Source organism: Beta vulgaris, chromosome 6 (assembly GCF_026745355.1).
Source record: "Beta vulgaris subsp. vulgaris cultivar EL10 chromosome 6, EL10.2, whole genome shotgun sequence".
Taxonomy (NCBI): domain Eukaryota; kingdom Viridiplantae; phylum Streptophyta; class Magnoliopsida; order Caryophyllales; family Amaranthaceae; genus Beta; species Beta vulgaris.
Genome location: NC_079207.1, coordinates 4769244 through 4788608, shown reverse-complemented (window position 1 = coordinate 4788608; position 19365 = coordinate 4769244). Strand labels below are relative to the sequence as shown.

General features: G+C 29.9%; 1 protein-coding gene and 1 long non-coding RNA gene across 2 annotated transcripts; both read left to right on the top strand.

Moving 5' to 3' along the window:
* The first annotated feature begins 3995 nt into the window (after nucleotides 1-3995).
* On the top strand, nucleotides 3996-5535 carry LOC125498252 (jacalin-related lectin Calsepa-like). The gene is made up of 4 exons (XM_048646146.2): nucleotides 3996-4103; nucleotides 4388-4603; nucleotides 4736-4993; nucleotides 5342-5535. The coding sequence occupies exons 1-4, from the start codon at nucleotides 4083-4085 to the stop codon at nucleotides 5360-5362; spliced, it is 516 nt and encodes a 171-aa protein (XP_048502103.1). The 5' UTR covers nucleotides 3996-4082; the 3' UTR covers nucleotides 5363-5535.
* Nucleotides 5536-16869: 11334 nt separating this feature from the next.
* LOC125498251 (uncharacterized) lies at nucleotides 16870-17862 on the top strand. The gene is made up of 3 exons (XR_008969824.1): nucleotides 16870-16930; nucleotides 17063-17320; nucleotides 17669-17862. It is a non-coding gene; the product is annotated as an uncharacterized LOC125498251 (long non-coding RNA).
* Nucleotides 17863-19365: the final 1503 nt, after the last annotated feature.

Sequence of the window (19365 nt, the reverse complement as noted above, 5' to 3'; positions counted from 1 at the left end):
CTCAGGATCAAACCCTATACTATGCAATTTCTAAATTTTTTTTATTAACATGGATCACATGAACTAAGTAAAACTCCCTAGGAAGAGCGCCACGTGGCGCAGTTTCTTATTTATGCACGCCTTTTGATAAGTCATTTTTATATATAGTTTTTAGATGCATTTAGGTTGCATTTTAGAGCATTTAGTTTTGATATTTAGGTTCATTATTGCATTATATTCTTAAGTTATGCTTTTTTACTCCTATTCGGTATGTTTTCTTGTTTTTGATGAATTTCAGGCATTGAGGACGTAATTGGAGTATGATTAGCCAAACTTAAGGATTAGGAGCACGTGGAAAGAAGTTACAATGTATAAGGATCGTATGGATATGTCATAGTACGAGTTTGAGCAAAAACGAAGCGGAAAATCATTAGAAGAAATGTGAAAAAAGAGTCACGTCTACTCTTCTGATCATAACTTTTTATGTGATTCTTAAAATTGAGTAATTCCAGCATATTTAGAAACTAGACTTGAAGATCTTTCCAGCGATAGGTGGCACGCCCCGAGGAGACTTCTAGTCAAGGAGTTATGCCTTTCGGAAGATTGCACTGTTTCTGGTGGAATCTGCCACGCGTACGCGCGGATCACTAATTCGCCTATTAATGATTTATTTAAGACTTTCCTTATCTTGTAGATTAATTTCCTAGTCATATTAGGTTAAAAGATATTATTTAGATTCGTTTTGATTCTTTTTCCCCCCCCCCTTTGACGTTATTTTCTATATTCTAGGTTTTAGTTTTCTCTTTCTCCTCTCTTTTCTCTCTAGTTTTTAGTGTAAACCCTAGTTTTTATTCTTTTTCATTAATGCATGATTTCTTTTAGTTTCTTTCCTTGATTTCTTTGATTATGTTTTTCTTTGTAGATTTAGATTTCATTATTTATTTCATGATAAAGTAGTTTTTATTTCTAGGGTTTGGGAATCCATGTTTATATGATATGATTATTGATTGATATTCATTCGTGATTTGATTAGTTATTGATTTCTCTAATTGATTAGTGTTTTATTGTTAATCTTGCAACCTGATCAATTGTTTGATTAAATATTGTTAATATTGAGTCATAGATCGAGAGATAGTACTCTTTAGAGGCTTACCTACAATTAGCAAACCTGATTATGTTGAGCGACCGTACTAGCATATGTTGATTTGAGAGCGTTAATGCCTGACCAAGGATTAACCTGTGCTCTAGATATCTGATTGATTGAACTATTGATGATATTTTGATAGATTATAAGTATAAACATGGTGAACCATTACCCTAGATCATTTTTAGTTTGATTTTCCTAGTTTAATTAGTTTAGACTTTAATTCAGATATTTGTGATCTTGTTTAGTTTCTCTATACCTTATAAGCTAGATAAAACGACCATCTCTCTGTGGATTCGACCCTACTTACCCTACTACATTGTTAGAAGGTTTTGCAGGAATTATTTTTGACGGGTGTACGACAACCTATCACCTTTTAATATATTTGTATAGATTACCTTGTATCTTAAATTCTCATTGTTTCTTTTTTACACAAAATATTACCTTCAGAGTCTTAAATGAGATAATTTTAAATATCTTTTTAATTCATGATAACTATTTCCTCTTGCTCTAGATCTTATCTATAAAGAATAACCCCCTTTCACGATAATAATTTAAAAAATATAAACCGATTGAAATCAAATTTAAATATATAATTATTATATTGATATTATTTTATGATCTGTTAAAGTCCAATTGAATCATTTTATTATTTGTTATTGTGGTGATACTAATTTTTGGATTACTTTTTTAACTATGATAAGAAACAGAAATATACTTTAAGTAAAAAAAAAAGTACTCTTGATTTCTCCCCTACAAAAAAAGTACCCTTCATTACCATGGATAAAAAAAAATCTTAATATCATTTTAATTACTTATATGAGAGTAATAAGATGGTAGTGTAGTGGGTGTTTGGATCCTTTAGAGTTCTAAAACAACTATTTAAGGTAGAGTCTGACTAATATAAAAAATTGAACCACTCTTCATTAGCCAGAACTCTATCAATTCTTGAACCTCTCTCCCTCCTGCTTATTGGACCAGGTGAAAAAAGGCCCATTGGAAGGATGATCCTGCAACATACATATTCTCACACAATTCCTGAATCTCTCCACCTCCTCAAGAGTGACTTGGGAGCCAATTCGTTCTCCAAGATTCAAGACATTATTGAAGTCCCCTAGTACCAGCCAAGCTCCTTTGATGTTCCTGCTAACCTGCATCAGATCAACCCATAACCTGCCTCTATCCTCCACATCATTCAGCCCATACACCACTGAAATATCAAATTACTTGCCAGTATATTTATGAATAACCTCACAGTGAATGACTTGGTCCCCATTAACAGTATTGGAGACAACAAAAATACTAGGATTCTAAATAAGCCAAATTCTACCACCTGCATGATACTGATAATTTGTTAGGATAGACCACCCACTACAAGATTAGGAAACACCTTATGAAAATCTCCTACCCTCACCCTAGTTTCCAACAGCCCAAATAACCCCAGGTTATAGTGATTTAAAAACCATTTAACATCAATTTGTTTTTGGGGACTATTGAGGCCTCAAACATTGAATAAAAAAAAACAATGACTGAAATATAATCTTTCTGAAATCCCCTTTATTTTTTCTCATCAAAATCCACATCCCAATTTTTCCCTCCCACCAATATGAGTCCTTAAATTTTTAAATCAATGGTTCACGCACCTTGTAGAGTTTTTAAAATCAAAACTATAGAAGATCCAAACTCGTGTAGTGGTTTACATGCATATCTCTACCTTTAATACTTGAGGTTGTAGATCGGAGAATTGATTCCCTGCTCAATTTTTCTCTACAACAGTTTGGTAATTGTTTGACATAAAGAATCTGATTCAGTCTAAAGGAGTCTTTCCGCATACATTTTGGAATGGATTTTGTAAAACTTTGATCTACCAATATGGCAATATGTGTAAGCGGATTCTTGTGGCACCTTCCCGACGTCATGATCATGGATCTTATCTTCTGATCGACTTTTTCGAAACGGAGCATTAGTTGCTCTTCATGCTAGCACGCATAATAGAGTAATATAATCCTCTAATTTTTTTTAAGGTTATACTATATGCAGCCCTTAGGGTTGTATATAAGACATAAATACACTACTTAAAATAGTAATAAGTTGTGAATTTATGGAAAAATTTTGCATCTACTGATGTAATAAATGATCAATTAATGCAACTTATTTTTATTTTTAGCTTCTTATATACAACTCTTAGAGCTGCATATAGCTTTTCCCTTTGTTTTAATAGATATAGTATACTATCCAGAGTGTTTGATTAATTAGAATTTAATAAAATATTTCTTTTACTTAAATATGATTGAGTAGAGTAATATAATCCTCTAATCAGATTATATCAAGATGAAGCTGGTTTTAATTTTTGGAGCTCATACAAGTATTGATATTTTTGTTTATCATTCTAGGTAGGAGGGGGGGAGGGGTAATAACCCCTCATTATCTTGAGTTGATTGCTTTGAATACCATCCCTAATTAATGGCATCAATTTTTCTTGACTAGAGATAGATTTTATGGTTGTCATAACTACCTCTTTTCTCATATAATCTTATATTCCTCCAATAAAATAATTATGGCTCCGCCACTACTGATACACATACGAATGCATGTTATAGCATCAATATTTAAGTAATAACTAATAAGTAAGTAATTTAATTAACAATTGTAGTTGTTGGTTTAAATATTTAATGCATAGTCGCATACATTCATGTCTTAAATTTATCGTGTAGTGTGGACGGATAAAAATGAAAAGAGAGACAGACATAGATCGATATAATAGTTATGGATATAAAAAGACAAGTTGTCCAAGAGAATATGTTCTTTTGTGGAGTAAAAATCACAACTTTGCCCTCTTGGCCTCTTCATGGTATATATGTATAAATAGATACAAACATCATCCAGGAGAGAACAAGAAACCATATCCTAGTAGCAAAGTTACTACTAAAACCTACGTGCTAATCTGCAAATTTAAGAAATGGCTCAAGCAGTTGCTAGCGTGAGTACTTGGCTTTCTTAGTCTTTCTTTTTTTATAATTCTCTTTATGCAAAGTTGATGAATAAGTATTTCTATTCTCCAATCTATTTACCCACTTTTAATTGTCTTATTTATATTTTTGTTACCATGTATTAGAATTACGGTAAGTATATTATATTATATTAACATGTAATTATACTCGTTTCCTTATTAGTCTAGGACTCTAATATAATATACTTACCATACTCTAATAGCATACATGCATGCAAATTTTAGTTTTCTAAATGTTCTTGTAAATCTCACAGGGGCAGGTGATTGAACAATACGGGCCTTATGGTTCTCAATTGCCGGAAAACTATCGCGTTCAACTTGCTGATGGTGAGCGTTTCACTACACTAACAGTGGACAGTGGATACATTGTGGATGGAATCAGATTTGTGATAGCTAAGCCTGATGGAAGTACCAGGACTGTGCAGATCGGTGGCACTAGCCCACCAACCAGCACACACTTTGTTAATCAGGTGAATACATGCATGTATCTTCATGTCTTTGGAAACTAATAGCTTATTTGCATTCATTTAGATCACTATCTAATGCAAACTTTTTGTCTTTTTGCTTTCCATCCAAACATGCATGTATCTATAAAATAATAGATTGTGCTCAAGGATGGTGAATACCTAACCGGTGTTAGTGGAACGTATGGAAACGATAGAGATCGGAAGCAAGTTGATGTTGCGACATTGAAGATTCAGACCAATTTCAATCCTCAAGGATATGGACCATATGGACAAGGAAAGGATGTTGATAATTTAACTGCTTTTTCATCGCCAAACATAACTGATGGTCCTGTTGTTGGAGTTTTTGGAAGGAGCGACGGCTATATCGAGTCAATTGGACTTCTCGTGAGGAAGGTAATAAGTTATAATTTCCTACTTTAGATATCTAAATTTCATGTTACTCTGAGTATTATTGCATGTCTATAGTATAGTATATCAAGGTTATATTCTTGCTCATTTGGAGGCTATACATGAGCAAATATATATAATAAGCAAAATGAAGATTATACTCCATGCATATATATATCACTTTTGTTTTTCTTATGTATCAGCTATAAAATGAGCCTCTTACTAAATATATAAAGGAGATTTTCCTTACCTTTTCATCCTTATTTTTCCCTACCTAGCTGCATTATTAATTTTATTTTTATTACTTTTTATAATTATAGCTAATCCTTTCATTGATCTCCATGTCAAATTCAGGAATTTTCGAGCGCTAATTAATGACGTTCTCCAAGTCTTAGGCTACTGTATTCAGCCAATGGGGATATCTACTTTTATTTTTGTTTCCAATAAGCCACAATAAGAAGTACTTATATTATATGAGTGGCCTCTCAAGCTAAGAGTGATTGTAATCATAAACTTGAGTGAATGTATTATTGTTACGTTGTTGGTAATTTATTTCAACTTAATTAACATATATATATATATATATATATATATATATATATATATATATATATATATATATATATATATATATGGTGTCCAATCTGCTCTTGAACGCTTCAAACTCCAATGTTAAAGTCATACTACTCTATTTTTATTTAGTTGCAATATTCATCTTTTTGTACAAACTTTAAGAAATGAGAAAAAAGAATATAATTGACCCACTTGCCCCTGCTACTAGTACTGTAATTAAATGGGAGAGAGTAGGTGAAGTAAGGGTAATATAGTCAAATTATCCCAACAGCTTTTCTAAAAAGGAAAATGTTGCAACTAATAAAAAACACCTAAAAGTAGAGATTGTTGCAACTAAATAAAAACAGAGGTAGTATTATAATAATTAATACTTCTTGCGTTCCATAATGAGTGAAACACTTCTCTAAAAAAGCACTCACATAAAATAGAGAAGTGTTCCATTTATTATAGAACGGAGGAAGTATTATCTTATCGTGCCTTTGAATAATTAGTAAATTCATCTTAATATGTTTTCTTTTACTATTTTGTACTATAAGTCTCTTCTATAAAACAGTGGTAGTTAATATAATGCTTTCATTTGTAAAATAAAAATAAAAATATAATGCTTTATTTTTACCATTACATGTTTTGTAAAATAACTAGTTTTTTTTTCCCGGACGATGCCTCGGGTCAGTTACAATAAACAAATATGTTATTATTTTTTATTTCATATTTTATTCTGCTACTTTTCGTAATTTTTGTCCATTAAGAAATTGGAAAATTCACGTCGCGACGTGATAAGTAAAAAAAAAAAAAACTTTAAGTTTGTAAGCAATACTCCCTCTGTTTTTTTTTATCTTTCTCACTTGGAATCTTGACACTATTCATGCATAGAAAGAATCTTCTCAAATGTTCTCAATTTATAAGAAAAAACATAGTCATGTGGGGTCTTGTTTGATTCGTCTCAATTAGTACTTTATTAATATTCAATCGTTATAATTTTTTAATATATATTGAAAGATATTTAAGTTTTAAAACGTGCATTGGAAGACGCGCACAGAAAAGTGAGAATGATAAAAAAAACAGAGGGAGTACCTTAAAAAGAAATTCTGGTAAGAGAATCTGACATCAAATTCTCTTGGAAGTTACGTAATAAGATTGTTAAAGATGTACTCTCTCCATTTTTTTAATGGTAAATTTCCTTAAATGGTTGTTTTTTAAAAAATTTCTGCAGTTTTTTATTTGGCACACCATAAATTGATACTTTTATATTTGTTTTTCTCTTTTTCGATCCAAAAATACTACTTTTCACATTTTCTCATTATTTTACATTAATACACTCTAATTTGAAAGTGAAATGGCATAAAAGGTTGTGCATACAACAATAGCAATAAAAAAAATGGAGGGAGTATATACTTGTTAAGTCTTTTTAGTTAATTACAATTATTACAAGACTTTTAAACAACAAAGTCATAGTGTATTGATGGTTAAGCGCTTACTTTTCATTTCAAAGGTCACGTGTTCGATATCTTTCACTTACACATTTTTTTAAAAGTGAGGAGTATACATGAACATAAACCATTTGCGTTAGAAATTTGAGGAGAGTGTCACGTGGCACATAAACGTTCTTTCGCACGCCTTTTAATATATTTCTATAGATATAATAATATAAGGCGGTATTGTTGAAAGAAAAAAATATTTCTCCTTATACTTCATGCATGTAGAGTCTTGTTAGATACGTCGTCTCAAAATGTATTTTTATAAAATCAATCTTTTACAATTTTTTCTTATGCCAATTATAAATATTAATTAATGCTAAAAATTATGTATTTTGGCAAACATGCCAAGTCCATTTGGTATATCTTTTAGAAAACATAAGAAAATCAACCTAAGGCTACACAGTTTGGTTGACCAAGAAATGAAATGATAGTTAAAAGAAGAAAAAAAAAGAACAAACAAATTCAGTTTTGTTAACCCACAAGCTAATTGTGTGCCAATTCTTTCATTTATTGTTATTATTATAATGTCCCCCTCAATTTCTAAAATTATTTTTAAATCACATATGTTAGAATTTATAGATCAATCCACAAGCTACTGAACTGAAGGTGATGAAGCTGAATTAGATATCCATTGATGAATGATGATACCATCTTGAGAATAAAGTAAAGAGAGAGTGTGTGTTTGTGACAATTGAATGTACAATTGAAGAGTGCATCTAATAATTTAATAATTTATTTCATGGCATTTGAGTTTCTTTTACAAAAGAACCGGTAGTTCATAAGATGTTACGCCATAATTACACCCAAGAATTTGTGATAATTTTATTAAATTGATGGAGTAATTCCTACCAACAACCTCAAATAATTGAAATGGAAATTTCAGGAAATTCAATCTCAATATGAAAAATCAAAGGGTATCTTTCAATAATTACATTGTAATTCATTACTATAGTTATGAGACTATGGAGGTCGTGGAATGTATATAAACTAGAATTTTAGCCCGCTGACGTCTCGGGTTAGTTTCAATTATTAAATATATTATTATCTATAAATTTTTAATTAATTTTATTAGTTTTTGTAATATTTTTGTCTAGTGCGACATTGAAAAAAGATGTTATGGCACGATAAATTGTCTGAGAATCTTTTAAATAATTGGGGACAAAAATAACAATTTTATGAAACTAGAGTAAGAGAATGTTATTAGCTAATAAAGTGTTAAAAATCAAAAAGCTTGTCCATGTCTCTATAATTATACATAATTATAAGACTTTTTACTCTAAAACATTAAGCATTGAAATTGTAGTGGATTAATGGTTAAACTCTCACTTTTCATTTCAAAGGTCATGTGTTCAAATCATAGTAAAAAAAAAAAATTGTTAATATTTTTAAATGAGATTGTAAACATGTGTATTATAAGTTTGAGAAAAGTGACACGTGACACCGTTCCTTTGAGATGAACACCTTTTAATATATTTTATTGACAAGTCACTTATACTTTCTATGCTTTTGAGCATTAACGTATTTAAATTTTTTTTTTAAGGTAAGACGAACTCTCTTGCAAGGAAGGGGGAAAATCGGAGATCACTCCTTGCAAGTGGTAAGACTCGATCCTTTGACCTATTAGATCGAAGGTGATGCGGATACCACTAGGCTATCACCTGCTGCTCTATTAAAGTCTTTAATTGTGTATTTGTAAATATCATAAGAAGTTAATATTCGAAAAATACACATTGAGATTAATCAAGCAAGATCTTACATGAATTCAAACGTATAAACTATAGATGATGGTCAAATGGATGATGATAAATAATGCCAAGACACGCAATGTATTATTCTATGTAGTTGAATGGGAATAAGAGGTCCATATGTCATAGGCCCACTAAAAAATAAAGATTCGCTTTTCATAAATGCAACTTACTGATATAAAAAGCTTATATGCATCTAGGGTGAAATATATAGTCAACGTGTTAGATCCCTCTCCACATATAATTTTCAAATATCAACTTTTCATAATTTTACGTGTTCGTAATTAAAAATACTAATGGTCAATGCTCTGCGTAGGCAAGTGTGAAAGTCAAACTGTGTAGATTGAAAAGAAATAGAGATAATACCACCTAAAGCAAAATGCTTAAATCCTACTTTAGGGGTGTCGAGATGAGATAACTTATGAGGTACTCGAGATTGACTAGATTAAAACTCGAAAAGAGTGAACTTGACTCGGTGAAATCTTTGACAATATATACTCGATCAATACTTAATTCAAGTGAGCTCTACTTATGGCCTGATCTCCCCAACTTATTTTCACTTCAGTTCAGTTTAGTTTAGTTCAGTTCAGTTAGCCTCCATTCTTTTATAACCATTTTGTTAAATATTATTATTATGGTGGTCTAATTTATTTTACTAATTACTCTTATTATTATTATTATTATTATTATTATTTATTTTTATATCATTATTATTAAGTATTATTATTATTATTATTATTATTATTATTATTTTGTTTATTATAGCTTTACTCATTATTATTACTATTATTATCAGGATGAACATGGTTTAGGTCAAAAGCATAAATAAACCCACGTTTTTTAGCCCATAAACCAATCAAATCGGCAATCGCGTTAAAACGGTTAACTCCCTCCGTTTCCTAAAGATCTTCCTTGTTATTGTTTCTACAGATACCAAGGAGGATCCATTTTTGTGGGGTGTGGGGTGGGTAAAGTAGGAGAGAGAAAGGGGTTAAGATAAATAAACAAAAAAAAAGAGGTTAAAGTAGGAGAAAGAAAGGGAGTAAAATTGAATTGATAATATAATGGTGGACCATATGATAGCTAGGGGCATGAGAGGGTAAAAAGGGGAAAGAAAATTCCAAATAAGGAATAAAGTAAAAGAGGGAAGATCTTTTAAAACGCACTTAAACGGAAAGAGGAAAGATCTTTAGGAAACGGAGAGAGTATGATGCAATTTTGTGCGGTCCGACCTAATCATTATTTTTTTTACTAAATATTATTATATTATTAAATCTAATAATTAAAATAGTAATATTAGTTTACTTCATAGATATTATTGTTATTATATAATCATCATCAGGTATTAATATAATAATATAAATAATATAAAGTAATTATTATTTATCATTATTATCAATAATAATAATTATTATTATTATTATTATTATTATTATTATTTATTTATTTATAACTATCATTTTAAATAATACAAGATACTATTATTATTCATTATAATTGTTATTTAATATTCATATTATTATTGTTTAAATATTATTATTATGTTTATTACTTTCAGTTTAATTCAATTACGATATAATTTAATTCAGTTCAGTTTAATTCAGTTCAACTGTTTTATGCCGAAGAGAACAGGCCCTTAGCTCGAGATTGACGCGAAAAGTTGCGAGTCGAGTCAGCCTAACTTAAACTCGAACTTCACTCACATTATCGACCCTCCTACCTACACTTTCAAGTGTTGAATATTTTCTTGTTTTTATCTCATCTTATATTCTTTCGATTCTTTTTTTCTTTCTTTTTAAAATGCTTTTGTTCCTTATTCTCTCATTTCTTTCGGTATTGCCTTTTCTTTTTGTGCTAGCAACTAGAAAGAGCTTGAGTAGTCCCCTATTCTTCTTTTTCTAATTGATAAGTCACGTGGAAGATTATTTTGCAATATTTTTTTTGGTAAGACCCACCTTATCTATATAAATATATTAAAAGACGTGCATAAACAAGAAACTGTGCCACGTGGCACTATTTTTGAGAAAGTTTTAATTCATGTAATCCATGGACAATATTTTTTTTTTAGAAATTACGTAGTATAGAGTTTGATCCCGAGACCTCAAGTACATATACTAAAGTTTTAACCACTAGGCTAAGTTGTATTTAGTGTTATTATCATAAAGTATTATATTAATAAATAAAATATTTTTTAACCCGGGGCATAGCTCGGGCCTAATAACTAGTTTGCAACTTAAGAGGCGACTTTGAAAGTTAAAGAGGTCACTCTACAATTTAAAGGGATTACTTTTAGATAATGAATTACTTTGTATCTCAAACTCTAATTGTTTCTTTTTTAGCAAATTGTTACCTTCAGCGGTCGTAAATGAGATTTTTTTAATTATTTTTTAATTCATGATAACTATTTCATCTTACTCCAGGTCTTATCTATAAAGAGCAACCCCGTCTTCACGATAATAATTAAAAAAATATAACACTAAATGAAATCAAATTTAAATATATATATTATTGTATTAATAGCCTTTACGATCTATTAAAGTCAAATCTAATGATTTTATTATTTGTTATTGTGGTCATGCTAGTTTTTGGGTTACTTTTTTTTTTTTTAACTATGATAAGAAACAGGAATATACTTTTAAGTACAAAAAAGTACTTTTGATTTCTCCCCTTACAAAAAAAAGTACCCTTCATTACCAATGGATAAAAAAAATCTTAATGTCATTTTAATTACTTATAAGAGATTGATAAGATGGTAGTGTAGTTGGTGTTTGGATCCTATAGAGTTCTAAAACAACTATTTAAGGTAGAGTTTGACTAACATTAAACATTGAATAAAAAAACAATGGTTCAAATATTATCTTTTAAAATCCCTTCTATTTTTTCTCATCAAAATCCACACCCTAATTTCCCTTCTACCAATATGAGTCATTGATTTTAAAATCAATGGCTTACCTTTTAGAGTTTTTAAAATCAAACTATAGAGAATCTAAACTCGTGTAGTGGTTTACATGCATAGTTGTACCTTTAATACTTGAGGTTGTGGATCGGAGAATTGATTCACTATTCAGTTTTTATCTACATGAGTTTATTAGTTGTTTAAGATAAAGAATCTGATTCAGTCTAAAGGAGTCTTTCCGCGTACCTTTTGGAATGGATTTTGTAAAACTTTGATCTACCAAGTACCAATATGGCAATATGTGTAAGTGGATTCTTGTGGCACCTTCCCGGCGTCATGATCATGGATCTTATCTTCTGATTGACTTTTTCAAAACGGAACATTAGTTGCTCTTTATGCTAGCGTAAGAGAGTAATATAATCCTCTAATTTATTTTAGAGTTATGCTATATGCAGCCCTTAGGGTTCCATATAAGACATAAATACACTATATAAAATGGAAATCAGCAGTTGTGAATTTATGAAATTTTTTTGTATCAACCAATGTAATAAATGATCAAGTAGAATTTTTTGCACGCGATGCGTGCTTGAATTTTTTTCAAAACAAAAACTCGATTTCTTCGGCATAGGAGTCAAAATTTGAACATTAGACATACGAAGTATAATTGTTTTTGGTTGCAAAATTTGATTGGTTTAGTTTATGTAACTTAAGTCTCTCACCATTCTTTTTGTTTTTTTTTTACTTTTCAAAGTTTAATTCTATGAACAAAATAGAAATTTTATTGAATTTATTTATGATTTCTAATATTATAATTGTTTAGTTGATTTTTAAATTAAGTACATTACTTCATAAATTGTAAAGAAAGTGGACACTTTGATTTCAAGTCAATTTTTCATAGGTTGTAGTTTGTAAGTGAATTTTTAAGTTTTTATAAAGTTTCCTCATTTTAGTGATTTGCATAACATAAATTATGCAGTTTTATGATTGTAGTTGACTTGTGAGTGATTATTTTAATTATATTTTTGGTATTTTTGTTTGAAGTCTCCTTTGATTTGTAAGTGAATTTGTAATTTAGAATGGGAAGGGTGTAATATAGTCTCTATATTCGGGGACATCATAACTCCCCCCCTTCCCTTATATAATAAAGATATGTTGTATTTTAATTCTTGAATGATATTTTACATAAACCTTTTTACCTTGATAATTAATCGCTATTATATAATAGAAAAAGATAGGTCCAAATGTATGTAAAATTTTCATTATATATAGGAAACACTATAAAAAAGTAAATAATTTTTTTTTCTTGTCTAACTTCTAAATTCTGATTTCACTACAAATACACCTCTATTTTTTATCATGACTCACCATTAATTGTGAATGGTTCTTGAGAATAGTGATTTCTAAGTAAATTTTTGTAAATATTTTTGTATGTATTGACGTTCTAGGCTATTAGTTTTAGTTTGTATGTTAATTTTAAGTTTTAATAAAGTTTCCTGATTATTTGAGTGATTTACGTGATTTTTATAACGTGATTTTCTCAATTGTATGAGTGATTTGTAAAGTTTCTTCTTTTAATTAATTAAGTGATTTGTAAGTGAATGTTGTAAATTAATTTTCGATAGTTTTCTTTCAGTGTCGATTTTGATTTTGACATTCCTTTTGTAATTTATGAGCTACTCGAGGTTGACTAGATTAAAACTCGGAAAGAGTGAATTAACTTGACTCGGTGAAAACTTTGACAATACTCGGTCAATACTTAATTCAAGTGAGCTCTACTTAGCTCGAGATTGACGCGAGAAGTTGCGAGTCAAGTCAAGTCAGCCTAACTTAAGCTCGAACTTCACTCACATATATCATTGAAACTCCTACCTACACTTTCAAGTTTTGAACAAATTTTCTTGTTTTTATCTCATCTTATATTCTTTTGATTCTTTTTTCTTTCTTTTTAAAATGATTTATTTGTTCCTTATTCTCTCATTTCTTTCGGTTGCAGGAGACATTGCTTTTTCCTTTTTGTGCTAGCAACTAGAAAGCACTTGAGTAGTCTCATATTCTTTTTTTTCTAATTGATAAGTCACGTGGAAGATTATTTTGCAATAGAGTATTCGGTAAGACCCATTTTATTTGTAACTTAAGAGGGCGACTTTGTAAGTTAAAGAGGCTACTCTACAATTTAAAGGGGTCACTTTTAGATAATAAACTAGTTATTAAGTCTGGGTTATGCCCTGGGTAAGAAAAATTTTATTTATTAATATAATACTTTATGATAATGACACTAAATACAAACTTACCCTAGTGGTTAAGACTTTATTATATATACTTGAGGTCTCAGGATCAAACCATATACTATGCAATTTCTAAATTTTTTTATTGACATGGATCACATGAACTAAGTAAAACTCCATTGGAAGAGCGCCACGTGGCGCAGTTTCTTATTTATGCACGCCTTTTAATATATTTGTATAGATTACCTTATATCTTAAATTCTCATTGTTTCTTTTTTACACAAAATATTACCTTCAGAGTCTCAAATGAGATAATTTTAAATATCTTTTTAATTCATGATAACTATTTCCTCTTGCTCTAGATCTTATCTATAAAGAATAACCCCCTCTTCACGATAATAATTAAAAAAAATATAATACCGATTGAAATCAAATTTAAATATATATTATTGTATTTGCTATTCTTTTACGATCTGTTAAAGTCCAATCGAATCATTTTATTGTTTGTTACTGTGGTGATACTAATTTTTGGATTACTTTTTTAACTATGATAAGAAACAGAAATATACTTTAAGTACAAAAAAAGTACTCTTGATTTCTCCCCCTACAAAAAAGTACCCTTCATTACCATGGATAAAAAAAATCTTAATGTCATTTTAATTACTTATATGAGAGTAATAAGATGGTAGTGTAGTGGGTGTTTCGATCCTTTAGAGTTCTAAAACAACTATTTAAGGTAGAGTCTGACTAATATAAAACATTGAATAAAAAAAAACAATGACTCAAATATAATCTTTCTAAAATCCCATTTATTTTTTCTCATCAAAATCCACACCCCAATTTTTCCCTCCCACCAATATGAGTCCTTAATTTTTAAATCAATGGCTCACGCACCTTGTAGAGTTTTTAAAATCAAAACTATAGAAGATCCAAACTCGGTGAAAGCTTTGACAATACTCGATCAATACTTAATTCAAGTGCGCTCTACTTAGCTCGAGATTGACGCGAGAAGTTGCGAGTCAAGTCAAATTAGCCTTACTTAAGCTCGAACTTCACTCACATATATCATTGACACTTCTACCTACAATTTCAAGTTTTGAACAAATTTTCTTGTTTTTATCTCATCCTATATTCTTTCGATTCTTTTTTTCTTTCTTTTTAAAATGCTTTATTTGGTTCCTTGTTCTCTCATTTCTTTCGGTTGCACCGTTGCAGGAGACATTGCTTTTTTCTTTTTGTGCTAGCAACTTGAAAGCGCTTGAGTAGTCTCCTATATATTCTTTTTTTTTTCTTTTTGAGGGGAATCCTATTCTTTTTTTTCTAATTGATAAGTCACGTGGAAGATTATTTTGCAATAGAATATTTGGTAAGACCCACTTTATTTGTAACTTAAGAGGGGGACTTTGTAACTTAAAGAGGCCACTCTACAATTTAAAGGGTTCACTTTTAGATAATGAACTAGTTATTAGGCCCGGGCTATGCTCCGGGTATGAAAAATTTCATTTATTAATATAATACTTTATGATAATAACACTAAATACAATTCAGCCTAGTGGTTAAGACTTTACTATATGTACTTGAGGTCTCACGATCAAACCCTATACTATGCAATCTCTAAATTCTTTTATTGACATGGATCACATGAACTAATCAAAATTCCCTAGGGAGAGCGCCACGTGGCGCGATTTCTTGTTTATGCATGTCTTTTAATATATTTATATAGATTACCTTGTATCTTAAATTCTCATTGTTTCTTTTTATATAAAATAATCCCCTCTTCACAATAATAATTAAAAAAATATAACACCGATTGAAATCAAATTTAAATATGTATATTATTGTATTGATATTCTTTTACGATCTGTTAAAGTCCAATCGAATCATTTTATTGTTTGTTACTGTGGTGATACTAATTTTTGGATTACTTTTTTAACTATGATAAGAAACGGGAATATACTTTATGATAACCCCTCATTATCTTGAGTTGATTGCTTTGAATACCATCCCTAATTAATGGCATCAATTTTTCTTGACTAGAGATAGATTTTATGGTTGTCATAACTACCTCTTTTCTCATATAATCTTATATTCCCTCCAATAAAATAATTATGGCTCCGCCACTACTGATACACATACGAATGCATGTTATAGCATCAATATTTAAGTAATAACTAATAAGTAAGTAATTTAATTAACAATTGTAGTTGTTGGTTTAAATATTTAATGCATAGTCGCATACATTCATGTCTTAAATTTATTGTAGTGTGGACGGATAAAAATGAAAAGAAGCAGACATAGATCGATATAATAGTTATGGATATAAAAAGACAAGTTGTCCAAGAGAATATGTTCTTTTGTGGAGTAAAAATCACAACATTGCCCTCTTGGCCTCTTCATGGTATATATGTATAAATAGATACAAACATCATCCAGAGAGAACAAGAAACCATATCCTAGTAGCAAAGTTACTACTAAAACCTACGTGCTAATCTGCAAATTTAAGAAATGGCTCAAGCAGTTGCTAGCGTGAGTACTTGGCTTTCTTAGTCTTTCTTTTTTCTATAATTCTCTTTATGCAAAGTTGATGAATAAGTATTTCTATTCTCCAATCTATTTACCCACTTTTAATTGTCTTATTTATATTTTTGTTACCATGTATTAGAATTACGGTAAGTATATTATATTATATTAACATGTAATTATACTCGTTTCCTTATTAGTCTAGGACTCTAATATAATATACTTACCATACTCTAATAGCATACATGCATGCAAATTTTAGTTTTCTAAATGTTCTTGTAAACTCTCACAGGGGCAGGTGATTGAACAATACGGGCCTTATGGTTCTCAATTGCCGGAAAACTATCGCGTTCAACTTGCTGATGGTGAGCGTTTCACTACACTAACAGTGGACAGTGGATACATTGTGGATGGAATCAGATTTGTGATAGCTAAGCCTGATGGAATCCAGGACTGTGCAGATCGGTGGCACTAGCCCACCAACCAGCACACACTTTGTTAATCAGGTGAATACATGCATGTATCTTCATGTCTTTGGAAACTAATAGCTTATTTGCATTCATTTAGATCACTATCTAATGCAAACTTTTTGTCTTTTTGCTTTCCATCCAAACATGCATGTATCTATAAAATAATAGATTGTGCTCAAGGATGGTGAATACCTAACCGGTGTTAGTGGAACGTATGGAAACGATAGAGATCGGAAGCAAGTTGATGTTGCGACATTGAAGATTCAGACCAATTTCAATCCTCAAGGATATGGACCATATGGACAAGGAAAGGATGTTGATAATTTAACTGCTTTTTCATCGCCAAACATAACTGATGGTCCTGTTGTTGGAGTTTTTGGAAGGAGCGACGGCTATATCGAGTCAATTGGACTTCTCGTGAGGAAGGTAATAAGTTATAATTTCCTACTTTAGATATCTAAATTTCATGTTACTCTGAGTATTATTGCATGTCTATAGTATAGTATATCAAGGTTATATTCTTGCTCATTTGGAGGCTATACATGAGCAAATATATATAATAAGCAAAATGAAGATTATACTCCATGCATATATATATCACTTTTGTTTTTCTTATGTATCAGCTATAAAATGAGCCTCTTACTAAATATATAAAGGAGATTTTCCTTACCTTTTCATCCTTATTTTTCCCTACCTAGCTGCATTATTAATTTTATTTTTATTACTTTTTATAATTATAGCTAATCCTTTCATTGATCTCCATGTCAAATTCAGGAATTTTCGAGCGCTAATTAATGACGTTCTCCAAGTCTTAGGCTACTGTATTCAGCCAATGGGGATATCTACTTTTATTTTTGTTTCCAATAAGCCACAATAAGAAGTACTTATATTATATGAGTGGCCTCTCAAGCTAAGAGTGATTGTAATCATAAACTTGAGTGAATGTATTATTGTTACGTTGTTGGTAATTTATTTCAACTTAATTAACATATATATATATATATATATATATATATATATATATATATATATATATATTATGGTGTCCAATCTGCTCTTGAACGCTTCAAACTCCAATGTTAAAGTCATACTACCTCTATTTTTATTTAGTTGCAATATTCATCTTTTTGTACAAACTTTAAGAAATGAGAAAAAAGAATATAATTGACCCACTTGCCCCTGCTACTAGTACTGTAATTAAATTGGGAGAGAGTAGGTGAAGTAAGGGTAATATAGTCAAATTATCCCAACAGCTTTTCTAAAAAGGAAAATGTTGCAACTAATAAAAAACACCTAAAAGTAGAGATTGTTGCAACTAAATAAAAACAGAGTAGTATTATAATAATTAATACTTCTTGCGTTCCATAATGAGTGAAACACTTCTCTAAAAAAGCACTCACATAAAATAGAGAAGTGTTCCATTTATTATAGAACGGAGGAAGTATTATCTTATCGTGCCTTTGAATAATTAGTAAATTCATCTTAATATGTTTTCTTTTACTATTTTGTACTATAAGTCTCTTCTAAAACAGTGGTAGTTAATATAATGCTTTCATTTGTAAAATAAAAATAAAAATATAATGCTTTATTTTTACCATTACATGTTTTGTAAAATAACTAGTTTTTTTTTCCCGGACGATGCCTCGGGTCAGTTACAATAAACAAATATGTTATTATTTTTTATTTCATATTTTATTCTGCTACTTTTCGTAATTTTTGTCCATTAAGAAATTGGAAAATTCACGTCGCGACGTGATAAGTAAAAAAAAAAAAACTTTGAGTTTGTAAGCAATACTCCCTCTGTTTTTTTTTATCTTTCTCACTTGGAATCTTGACACTATTCATGCATAGAAAGAATCTTCTCAAATGTTCTCAATTTATAAAAAAAACATAGTCATGTGGGGTCTTGTTTGATTCGTCTCAATTAGTACTTTATTAATATTCAATCGTTATAATTTTTACTAATATATATTGAAAGATATTTAAGTTTTAAAACGTGCATTGGAAGACGCGCACAGAAAAGTGAGAATGATAAAAAAAAACAGAGGGAGTACCTTAAAAAGAATTCTGGTAAGAGAATCTGACATCAAATTCTCTTGGAAGTTACGTAATAAGATTGTTAAAGATGTACTCTCTCCATTTTTTTTTAATTGGTAAATTTTCCTTAAATGGTTGTTTTTTAAAAAATTTCTGCAGTTTTTTATTTGGCACACCATAAATTGATACTTTTATATTTGTTTTTCTCTTTTTCGATCCAAAAATACTACTTTTCACATTTTCTCATTATTTTACATTAATACACTCTAATTTGAAAGTGAAATGGCATAAAAGGTTGTGCATACAACAATAGCAATAAAAAAATGGAGGGAGTATATACTTGTTAAGTCTTTTTAGTTAATTACAATTATTACAAGACTTTTAAACAACAAAGTCATAGTGATATTGATGGTTAAGCGCTTACTTTTCATTTC